The following is an 11,535-nucleotide window of genomic DNA, read 5'->3' as shown; positions in this document are numbered from 1 at the left end:
GCGCGTCTTAGAAGCCAGACGTAGGCATCTAGATATGTACTTATTATTTACCTGTTGTAGATTCGCCTGGATTTTAGTCTCAAACGCTGTGAGACTCATTAGTAGAGAAAAAGTTATATTACTTCTAGACTGCGCCGAAACCTGCATCGTTGGCTAGCCAATCCAGAAACTTCTGCTGAACGAATTTGGATGTAATTTTACAGTAATAATAGCTATACATAAGAATAACTAATAGGCTACGATTGAAACGTTAGCGATGCCGCGGACATCAGTCAATTTCATAAGTATATGTCTTAGTTAGGTATGATACGGAAAGCGTGGCGCTGGTGGTCGAGAAATCCGTTATCCATCTTTAAAACTAAAACGACCTAATCCGTTCCAAAATCGGTCAAAGATTTGAATCCTACCGCGTTGTATTTGCCAATGTGAGTAAAGTATGTACGTACATATGTACATACTTACATTAGTTTGAATGCTACTCCATTAAAGCTAGTTTTGGTTCTCCTATACTAAATGGTCGCAGTGGTTAGACGGAAGTCATTACGTATAATTAGCTTACTCAACACTACAGAATCGTGATCGTAGTCATAAACGAAACTTTGGATACTCCCCATCAGAGAGAAGATTCAAAAAATAAAAAATTAACGGTCAATTCAAAGAAGATACATAGGTAGGTGGTATACCTAGATATTTTTTGAGACTACCTGAAATACTTAGGTAGTATATAAATAAACAGTGCTCAAAATTTCCAATATGCCAAAACAAACACGACTGATTAGTAAATAAATAAATAAATTCGGGTCAGATTACACAGATTGAGTTAGCCTCGAAGCAAGTTTAAGGCTTGTGTTATGTGATAAGTGCCTACTAACTCAACGATACTATATTTTATAAAAATACTGATACTAATATTATATAGATAAACGTCCAAGATCCGGGACAATCAGAGAAAGTTCGTTTCTCATTAATGCTCTGGCCGGGATTCGAACCAGGGCTTCCGGTGTCACAGACAAGCGCACGACCGCTGTGCCACAGAGGCCGTTGAGTTGGTTCGGTTGCTTACTATTGCTACGAAAATAAAAGTAAAAAATTTGTTTTTGCGGAATGTTATTTTGGCGGGAACATAAATGTCGTATTGTTTGTGCTATATATTTTTATCAGAAAATTTTTATTCACATAATCTAACAGTTATGTAAGTGTTGATTATTGATCATTGTCATTATTTATTGTTCGTGGAAGAGAGTAAGTATAAGAATTCCGGAATGAGGGAATTTTACTGTTGTTCCAAAATGTCTCGAAATGGTTGATATTCTACCGTACTCGTACCTAACGTACGAGGAAAAGCTACCATAGCTGTAACTTGTCTTTGACTATTGTTGATTTGACCGAGACGTTGACTGGATATCAGACTTTCTTATACAAAGGCTTACTTTATAATGAATTATGAAACTACAGACGATGGCTGTATTGGCTTCAAATCCTTTTGCCTTTCCGCGAACATTAACAAAAAAACTTATTTTTGACAGTGACGTGACATTATTGACACACAAGACAAGTGACAACATTGTTGTTTGATAAAATTGCGGCTTTTCATGTTGTACAATATGATTTTATTTTACCTTGGTATTTTTAAAGTAAGTAATTGATTTACTTGTGAATGTCTACAATCGTTCTATTCTATAATATTACTTAGATGAAGATGAATGCGACAAGTCTATATGTGTCCACGTGCCGACTTATAGTATTGGCGGACGCGACGGACAAATCCTCTTGGACGGATCTTTTTCGTTTGGTTCCTTATTTACGCCAATCTTTATCCTGCACTGTTTGCGGTAATCTACTCAAAGAACCCTACACACCAACTAGTTCAGGATGCCAGCATCATGTTTGTAAAAAGTGTAAAGGTGGAAGAAAGAAACTTAAACCATCTTGCAGTTGGTGCAAAGACTACGATAATTACGCTGAAAATTTACAGTTACGTATATTATTACAATGTTATAAGAAACTTTGTGAATATTTTATGGACACTGATGTGTATAAGACATTATTAGATGAAGATGAAATAGCTGCAGGTGTAAATGGGGGCACAGTCGCAAGTTCTGGCTTAATAGATCTCATACAAGAAGGTGCAGGATTTACAGATGATTATAAGAGCACTGCAGGCCTCTCCAAGTCTGCTTACAGTATCTTGCCATGTGTTTATACTAATTCAGCATCAACTCAGACACAAGCAGCATCCTCATCAAGTAATACTGAAACTAGATCATCAAGTAAAGATTCTCCAAACTCTAGAGCAATCTCTAATGGATCTCCTATGTATTCTGTAATGTATGCAGGCTCTGGTAATAAGATTACAATAAAAAGGAAAGCAGTTGACGATAATGAATCATCATCATCCCAAAATGACCCACCTCCAAAAGAAAGCAAAGTAAGTTTTGAAAATTTTTAATAACTTTTTATTTGAAGTTCACAACCTTTGCAGAAAATGTAACCAGTTTGGATCATAGTTACATTTTAGTTGTTGACACATATTCTTATTAGCATAGTGCAATGTAGAACAATTTGTTTTACTTTTATTACCTACTAACTTTTACCCGCAGCTTCACCCCCGCAAATTTAGAACCACCTCCAAAGAATACAGATTTTTGCAAATCCCATCAGGAACTTTAGTTTTTGCTGCAATCAAGAGGTAGACTATGGGCTTCTTCAGACTTTTTTATATAAACAAAATTGAAGAAGATTGGATCATTAGATAACAAACAAACTTAATGTCCCATTTATTATATTAGTTAGGACTTATTGTTTATTATTTGCATCAGAGATAAATACCCAACAACCTTTTTCCTTTATGTCATCATGAATTTTGTATACCCAACTTCAACTTTATAATTGAAATTATCTCAACCTCCGAACTCAAACTTTAAATACATTTACTAACAGTCACATCAACTGGGTTTCAAGAAGCCTTCAAACCGGTCTCGAAACTCAGCGAGCAGTAAACGCAAAGGCTGCAGATGTGGCAACGCAACCGCCACCCCGGGCAAGCTGACCTGCTGTGGCCAGAGGTGTCCTTGTTACGTGGAGAGCAAACCCTGCACAGAATGCAAGTGCAAAGGTTGTAGGAATCCCCACCGACCAGATGGAATGAAGGTATTTTTTATCTAGATTTTTTTTTATGTAGTTGGATTGTTTTGTATTATGTAGTCATTTTTAGCTAACTTTTGTATGTGATTTTATTTTTCATTGCATAAATGTATATGTTAGATTTAATTTATTGAAAAACAAAGACCATACTAAAATACATTCAAGGAGTTATTTCACACAAATAAGATTGGTATCTATTCTGTCATAGGGATTTTTCAAAACAAAAACTAAGTATAAATGAAGGGAACAGAGGAAATGCTCCAAGTTTTCAAATAATATAAAAAAAATATATATATATATATATACGGGACAAATTACACTGATTGAGTTAGCCTCGAAGTAAGTTCGAGACTTGTGTTACGAGATGCTAACTCAACGATACTATATTTTATAATACACACTTATATAGATAAACATCCAAGACCCAGGCCAATCAGAGAAAGTTCTTTTCTAATCATGCCCTGGCCGGGATTCGAACCCGGGACCTCCGGTGTCACAGACAAGCGTACTACCGCTGCGCCACAGAGGCCGTCTAAAAAATAAAATTACTTATTATTTGAATTGAAACAAAAATTTGTCAATATTAAATATCTGTATTGAGAAAACAATGTCTTATAGGTGCGGCCACACATCCTTCAGTTGGATAACTTGCAGTTGACATTGAACACCAATCCCGACAGCTCGCCGTCTTGCTCAGGCTCCATGGACAGTCTGGACACTGACACCCTGACAATGGAGGCTATGGAGGAGTCCCTCAACTTCAGCTCTGATCTCAAATCTTCTAATATTAAAGGTAAGCCTGTTCCTCTGTATAACTCATTACATTAATGTTCTTTTAGAAAGTTTGCTATGTAATTATCTATATTTATTTATTTGCCAACTAAGTGTAGGTACATTGGTCTTAAATTAAGAAAGGAGCTTACTACTTAGCATCCCTTTACAGGAATGGTAAATAGGCGGCGCCCAATGTATAAGAACAGAATTTTTACTAAAATGAAATTACACAATAGAAATAAAATAATATAAAAGATATCTTTTGCCAGATGCCACACAAAAGGGAAAATTTAATATGACACATGGAGTTGTCACATTTTAACCTACTTTTGGATACTAGGATGTAACGGATTTGATTGTTTTTTACAAATTGCTATCACAACAAAAAACAATGCATGTTTAATAATGTAAGACTATTACTAATTTTTATTGCTTTCCAGTATATTCCAGTCAATTACAAGAAATATCTGCTTCTCTGCCTGCTACTATCATGATGGATGAGGACTTGCCGGGGTCCCCTGACGACGACATGAGTTCCCCACACGACTACACATTGTCTCCGAGAGACCTGCAGGACCCTGATCTTGGCTCACCTCAGTCCGAAGGCACCCATGATGTCAATAGCGACATCGAAGTCGATGTATGACACCCACTGTCCATTGCGAGTGACTAGGACCTCTTTAGTGTCATTTTCTTGACATCAGTTTTAGAAAATGCACTGAAGGCCATGAGGGAGATGTCTGTCCTCGCAATCATCTTGCTAGTCACATTTATGTCGAACTATTTTATGAATATGAAATAAGTGTTTAGTGTATTACATAGTTTAGTTAAGTGTCAGTGAAATTGAGATAAGATGGGTCCCAGAAATTGAAACGTGAAATCCGTGGTGTATGTACGTACCTATGTGTATTTATGTGTCGAATCTTTGTTGTAAATATGTATTGCTTGTTGTTTATAGTAATTTTGTTATGATACACATTTCTTAAATATTTTAAACTCTACTGTGAATGCCAAGAGTTGCAAATCTACCATTTTCATACTGTCTGTTCTATTCAGCTACTAGTGCCATAGTTAACATTCAATGTAAGTTTACATAAAAACCATGAAATCAAAGAAATTCTTAATTTTATCATACTAAGAATTTAACAGCTTCGTCTATTCATGTTGATTAAAAATTTACCGAAAACTTACTGTAAAAAATCCAAACAAGTTTGAAATTTTTAATTTGATGTAACATACAATATGAGGCACTAGTGTCACAAAATAAAAATCAAAACTAAGAAAATAATTGCTACATAGTATGCGATAGTAAAGTGCGATAGATAGTAAATAAGTTTGTTTGTTTTGACTTCGTCACGCATTATATATTGAATCGAACTTCTTGAAATTTCGCTATAATCAAGAGTCTGGAGAAGGATACTTTTGATACATACATAAACTCACGCCTCTTTCCCGGAGGGGTAGGCAGAGACTACCTCTTTACTACTACTTACTTTTATAGATATACTTACTTACTTACTTTTACTTATACTACTTACTTTTTTTAGAGATACTTTTGATCTCAGTAAAAAATATAGTTCCGTGGGATTTGCTAAACCCTATATTCTTTAGTAAGTAGCGTTAAATTTGACGTGAATGTAGCGCTGAATTCGCGCGGGTGAAGCTGCGCGGTAAAAGCTAGTTGTTAATAATTCCCAAGTCCCAAGTAGTGTTATTTGATATCTATGTAAGTATAACTAAGTGTATTCTGAGTAAGTGATTATTCTTTCTGCCCTTGTTACATTTAATCATTTTAAAATTAAGGAAGAAACAAAAGTTTTGGCAAGCAATTTGTTATTTATACACACACATAACACGTTATTATCACTTCATCTAAATAAAAATGTCTGGAGGTCATACATTTTTATTTTAATAAACTCACTATTTTAAGTGTTGCTAATCTGTCTCTACTTTTCAATTTATCAGTTATAGTTTCTGAATATCTTATGAGCGTACCTATAACAAAAAATTTATTTTTTATTAATTTACATAATTGACAATGACAATCATAGCATTTCTGATGTCCATAGTTTCTTAATTGGGAATTAAGAAATAGTATACAATCTGAAAAACCCCCCCAAATTCTTGTGTAGATTTTCAATTGTAGCTTGTGTAATGTATATTTAAATTATAACTTTATAACGAACCAAATATTAGTTCTGTACGTAGATTGTAGCTGCTGTGCAGCTCATATGCATCTCATGTCATCAGCGCGCTGTATAAATGCGAACATTCACATTTCATGTAACTAGTTAGTACTTCATTATTTTACAGACTATTTATATAGATATATTTTTACCAAATATAAGGTATAATCCAATATGTAGTAAATAAACATATAATTAAGTGATTATTTATTCAATAGCCTCATTTTTTATGCTGGAATAGTTTTTGGGACTTTTTGAATTTACTAATCTATTGTCATTAGTTTTATAAATCGACAAGATGAAATTATTTCGTTGCATAATCATTTGTAATAGTTATTCATATGCTTGTAGACATTGGACCGTGTGATTAGTGAATTGTGTTTCTGTACTTGTTATCATTTTATGTCCATAGGCTACACGACATGTATTTTACACACGTATTTTTTTTTATTCAGTCGGTTGAATATCGGAAATATTTTCATTCGATATTCTGCATAATTACGAAAAATCTGTGATCAAAAGTGGTCGCCATATGATTAAGCGACCACCGTGTATTGAGAATGAAGTAGGCTGACAGCACTCCAGTACAAATAAACATAATGGTAAAACTAATGTTAAGTTCGCATTACTTTATTTGTAAAATTATTAAATAGATTAATGAAATAAAATCAATATTTTATGTTAAACACACCTTTTATTTGTAAAATTATTAGAAATAAAAAAAGCTTAGTTTTGAGCAGACACTTCTTTCTACATATGTATTTAAATAGTATTTGCCATGGTTTCTTGGTTGTTATTTTCTAAATCGATCTGTACAGAGTTCCACACTCTATCAAATTCCCTCTTGAGTACAGTCACGACGGAAATATCCGAAGTGAGAAGGGTTATGTCCCTGTTACAGTTGACGCGAGTCGTTTGATAGTCCAGGGAACCGATTACCGCCACAGCATCGCTGGAATCTTCCGAGGCATCAATAAGAATGAACTCGTGTTCCATTCGTTCAGCTGTTTGAACGACCTTTACTTGAATCCCACACTTAGAAAATGGATTCAAATGATTAAAGGTCTTACTATTATGTATGACTACCCTGATCATCGCTTTGCTCCTCTCTTGAACGTTGATAAGACAGTCCGCTATGGTATCACTCTCAAGGCTTGGAACGCACACGTCGATACTTTGGTTAGCGTGAGCCAGCACGTAATGGATACAATAAAGGTTGTCTAAGCCTATTTCTATCATTCGCCGCTCGTCTTCTGATCCATAAATTAGAATTTCATTGATGTCAATTTTGCTGATAGGTTGAGCGATGTTGCGCCGTAGAATTTTAATGACAATACCACAAACAACTACCGGTCCACTAGCGCACAATGCAGTTTTCCAGCTTCGTAAACTCATGCTGATTAAAAATTTACGTAGTACTTTGATCTGTGACTTTGATACAATAAAAAATTCCGAACCAATTACTTCCTCCATGCGAGTGCACTACGACTGCAATACTTCGGAATCTATATCTACCCTCATGTTTATTCAATTGGCTGTCAACGTAAATCCCCTACTGTGAACTAATTTTACCCGCAGTTGATCGGATCGCCGCATTCCAAAAGCTTTACAATTATATTAATAATGAATATTAATACTTTTTGTTTCAGTTTTAATTGAGAAATTGTTTTGTATTTTTGCGATTGATTTTTTTACAAATTGTAATATGACATTATGAATGACATACATAACAGTTGAAAGTGCTGTTTTGACGTAACCTTTTTATACACGTATTTTAAATGTTTTTTAAGGAAAGTTATTTTTAGTGGTTTAATAGCTTTGATTGCTCGTGTTTTCATGTTACGTCGACGGTAAGAGTAGCACAATGTCACAGCCTCGGATGCGAAAGGCGAGTGCTGCCGGAGAGGTGTCTAGGGTTCGGTCTACTTTCGTCAAGAGTTCTGGCGATTCTACATTAAATCCTAAACGTCAACAACATCCTAGAAGTCGCAGTAAAAATAAGATACCGAGGAACTTACGTTATGACTTGGACAATGCTTTAGTTGGGGTAAGCGCCTTGTTTAAAACCGTAGTGACGATCTACAATTTGCTTTTTATTTTGTTGCCTCTTAAAAACCTGTGTAGTGTTAGCAGAGCAAATACATACAACATACGGTTTATTCATACCTACTTATTAAATAAAAATCTGCAACTGGAACCTCTGAATTCTACCTACTCGTAATTGTCATTTCCAGTTATGCGACGTGTGGTTCGAGGATATCAAGCCGCATTTAATCCGCAACAACATAAAGGTGCACATCCATGGTGACGGCGCAAGTCCAGCCAGCGGGGACTACAAGCGGGTGCCGCCTGGAGCGCCTGGTTGCTCCCACTACGACCCAGGTGCTGCCTCCGATGTACGGGCCTCAACTCAGCACCGACATCCCTTTATCTTGCAAACTATTTGGCTATCAAATTAGAGTTGACACGAGCTGTTTTAATTTGAATTAAAATAAATTGATGTGTTGTCTCTATGATTTATTGCTTTTGTCTTATATTAAGTCGCAAAGACGCACAGTTGCAACGTATTAAAATGTACATGTTTGTGATCCATTTTATAATAAATAAAATGATAAGGACTTAGCCTTTTCTTCTTTAGGCTACATTAAATTCAAAATTGAATCCGCTTAATTTTTGTTAATTTATATTAACAATATTGTAAGTCATTCAAAAACTGATCGTATGATTTTTAATTCAGCATCATCAGCATCAAAGTGTCAACTTTGCCGACTGCTATTCAACGCCGCCAACAGCATCGAAAGCGCCGTGTCGCAAGCCGCCAGCGCAAGCGTCCCCAACCTCGCCACTGCAGTTAATACTCCAATCTCTGGTAAATATTATGGTCTATTTGCAACAAATCGTAAATTAATCAAGATCACCCTAAACCGAAGTTAGCATGAAGGGAGTGATAAATGTGGATGAAGCGATTAGCAATTACAGCATTAGATTTCTCAACCTGCTCAAAGACGTTGAAATACCTAAGCACATACATACATATAACCATGTCTGTACACCTTACGGGGTAGACAGAGACAACAGTCTTGAAGAGACTGTTGGCTCTGTCTCAAGCCAAAAAGCTGAACGTGGCCTTTCAGCTTTTTGGCTTGATGATGGAATTAAGATTCAAATAGCCTATACTTTAGTCGCCTTTTACGACATCCATGGGAAAGAGAAGGTTGGTGGTTCTCCTATTATTTATTTTATTGGTGCCGGGGACCACATGGCACCAATAAGCCTAAGTACCTACTACGGCATATACTATAGAGAATGCAATAAGCATATCCACCTTTTGCATATCACTTGGGTCACCAAATTAAAAATAATTCTATCCTTTTTAGAATCAACACCAGAGATATAAGAACACCAAATCCCATCCCGAAAATACTGTTGCGAATACGAAATCGCAGAAAACACCAGTTCGACCGTTAACGGAGGAAAAATGGCATCCTTGGTTTACCCAACCTCATTTTACCTCTGCCAAAAGTCGCACCGAGTCCTATTATCGTTCAGTACGTACTCGTGAGAGAGGATCACAGACATATTTTCGAAGATCTGTAAGTGTTGATTTTATCATTCACCAGCTTTTGTACTAAAATTTCCATTATCCCCGTGCCCGTAGGAATAGATAGAATTAAAAGAAAAGTTGCCACTATATTAAAATTTGTGTATACTTACCAATATTGTTCCATCAAAATCTGTTCAATGGGATATCTATGAATGAAGTGACAAACAAACTTACTTTCGCATTTGCAATATCTATTAGTTGGGCATAGACGGAACAACTAATATGGGAAAAATCTTCCGTACAAGCCTAAAGGAACTTATTAACGAAAATATAATTAAAGACTGATGAATGAAAGTCTACCTGTCAATCTGGTAATTAGTTCTGCGTGTTCAAAACATTAAAATAGCGGCATAGTAAGTAGATACTTTCCCTTTTTATGACTCGAAAATTTATTGCATGTAATTTATTTCTTGCATAGGTACAATGAAATCAATGAAATATAGGTAGTACTTATTTCTCGTTCCAGTAGGGATTTGGAGATATATGGGATATCTCGTAATTCTTCGGCTCTTCGGCTCGTCAGTCAGTAGTGCGAGAGTTTTCAATATTTTGAAATTATGATATTGATATACGAGTGTGTATTGTCACAGCTAGACCCAAGAATTGTAATGGTAGATCAAAGCACTCAGACCAAACGTCCTATAAGGCGTCACGCCAGCGCGCGGGTGTCGTCAAACGTCCCGGCCGCGTCCTTCGACCGCTGTCCCGGTAAAACCACCCTGTTGCCGAGGAAATTAAAACATCGACAGTCATCTCCACCGTTATTGACTGATGTAAGTACATATATTAAACCTTTTTGTTAGTTTTGGGTTATAGTCTACTAGCTTTCACCCGCAGTTTCGCTCGCGTGAATTTAGCGCCATCTACAAAAGGATATAGGTTTTTCGCAAATCCCACGGAACTTAGTATATACCGGGTGATAGAATATGCTAGAGTATATTATATGATATTTCAAGAAGATTAACTCAGTAGATAACCCGTGAAGACGTTTGTTTGTTTGTACAAACATATGAACTCACTTTCGCATTTATAGTATTACTTGGGATTGGGACCTTATCAGGTGAAGCTATGTTAGAAAATATCCGTCTTAGACATCAAAGCACTTAAACCAAACGGAGATAACAACCATTATTCACTGATGCCAGTAGATATATTTATCTATGAAATTTTAGGCAATATCTACTCTATTAGACCTTTAACATTATCCGTTTATGTATAGCAAGAAAATCTTCGTTTTAGACATCAAAACAGTCAAAACAAACGTCCAACAGGGCGCCATGCCATCTTCAAACTGTGGAAACGCAGCATTATCTGTTTATAAGTCGTTGACTGTGACCTACTGTTTACATTTCAGTAATTTTGTAATATATAAATTGATTGATGATTATGTAGTTTGTCTAGGTGGATCTTACTGACTTATGGTTGTTGTTTGTCCTTCCAGAGCCGTAATAAAAAAATCAAGGAACAACAAAAAGTCAACAAGAATGAAATAGAAGTTTTGTATTATAGTCCAAATTCATCGAGATTTAACTCTTCAGTCACTCTTTTAGAAACTCCCAAAGGCAAACGGAAACGGAAAGGCAGTGGGAAAATACCGCCGTGGCGGTGAAACGCGTGCGAACTAACAATAAGCATTCTCTTTGTGAGTTACAATGCTCTAATGACGATTATACTGATGACATTCTTGTTCACCATCCAACCTAAAACCCAGTAACTTTTCAGTTAAGCTGCTCTTACAAATTATGTATGCATCATGTTATTCACATACATTATTTGTTACATTTTTGGGTAGATACTTACCTACTCATGAAGATGCCAAATACTGGT

The 11,535-nt window shown here is 35.8% G+C and overlaps 3 protein-coding genes across 4 annotated transcripts; 2 read left to right on the top strand and 1 right to left on the bottom strand.

Moving 5' to 3' along the window:
- The first annotated feature begins 1,555 nt into the window (after nucleotides 1-1,555).
- LOC106137800 (E3 ubiquitin-protein ligase MSL2) lies at nucleotides 1,556-5,339 on the top strand. 2 transcript variants are annotated; one of them, XM_060952544.1, is made up of 4 exons: nucleotides 1,556-2,428; nucleotides 2,962-3,150; nucleotides 3,763-3,937; nucleotides 4,359-5,339. In XM_060952544.1, exons 1-4 carry the CDS (start codon nucleotides 1,694-1,696, stop codon nucleotides 4,562-4,564), a joined length of 1,305 nt encoding a protein of 434 aa, XP_060808527.1. In that variant the 5' UTR covers nucleotides 1,556-1,693; the 3' UTR covers nucleotides 4,565-5,339. The 2 variants fall into 2 exon arrangements, with proteins under 2 accessions (XP_060808527.1, XP_060808519.1); XM_060952536.1 differs by having other exon boundaries at nucleotides 2,941-3,150.
- Nucleotides 5,340-6,866: 1,527 nt separating this feature from the next.
- LOC106137791 (uncharacterized) lies at nucleotides 6,867-7,499 on the bottom strand. The gene has a single exon (XM_013338700.2). The coding sequence runs from the start codon at nucleotides 7,497-7,499 to the stop codon at nucleotides 6,867-6,869; it is 633 nt and encodes a 210-aa protein (XP_013194154.2).
- Nucleotides 7,500-7,968: 469 nt separating this feature from the next.
- On the top strand, nucleotides 7,969-11,317 carry LOC106137792 (uncharacterized). Its single transcript, XM_060948844.1, has 6 exons — nucleotides 7,969-8,151; nucleotides 8,339-8,500; nucleotides 8,842-8,973; nucleotides 9,482-9,697; nucleotides 10,299-10,481; nucleotides 11,150-11,317. Exons 1-6 carry the CDS (start codon nucleotides 7,969-7,971, stop codon nucleotides 11,315-11,317), a joined length of 1,044 nt encoding a protein of 347 aa, XP_060804827.1.
- Nucleotides 11,318-11,535: the final 218 nt, after the last annotated feature.

This window comes from Amyelois transitella, chromosome 3 (genome assembly GCF_032362555.1).
Source record: "Amyelois transitella isolate CPQ chromosome 3, ilAmyTran1.1, whole genome shotgun sequence".
Taxonomy (NCBI): domain Eukaryota; kingdom Metazoa; phylum Arthropoda; class Insecta; order Lepidoptera; family Pyralidae; genus Amyelois; species Amyelois transitella.
This window is presented reverse-complemented; position numbering and strand designations above follow the sequence as displayed.

What these genes read in the sequence shown, in the direction of transcription:
- LOC106137800 (XM_060952536.1), top strand. Translation starts at nt 1,694, where the DNA reads ATGAAGATGAATGCGACAAGTCTATATGTGTCCACGTGCCGACTTATA. An exon ending in CACCTCCAAAAGAAAGCAAA is followed by an intron (nt 2,429 to 2,940) that starts GTAAGTTTTGAA and finishes ATTTACTAACAG; the next exon opens with TCACATCAACTGGGTTTCAA. An exon ending in CAAATCTTCTAATATTAAAG is followed by an intron (nt 3,938 to 4,358) that starts GTAAGCCTGTTC and finishes ATTGCTTTCCAG; the next exon opens with TATATTCCAGTCAATTACAA.
- LOC106137791 (XM_013338700.2), bottom strand. Translation starts at nt 7,499, where the DNA reads ATGAGTTTACGAAGCTGGAAAACTGCATTGTGCGCTAGTGGACCGGTA.
- LOC106137792 (XM_060948844.1), top strand. Translation starts at nt 7,969, where the DNA reads ATGTCACAGCCTCGGATGCGAAAGGCGAGTGCTGCCGGAGAGGTGTCT. An exon ending in ACCCAGGTGCTGCCTCCGAT is followed by an intron (nt 8,501 to 8,841) that starts GTACGGGCCTCA and finishes TTTTTAATTCAG; the next exon opens with CATCATCAGCATCAAAGTGT. An exon ending in AGTTAATACTCCAATCTCTG is followed by an intron (nt 8,974 to 9,481) that starts GTAAATATTATG and finishes TATCCTTTTTAG; the next exon opens with AATCAACACCAGAGATATAA.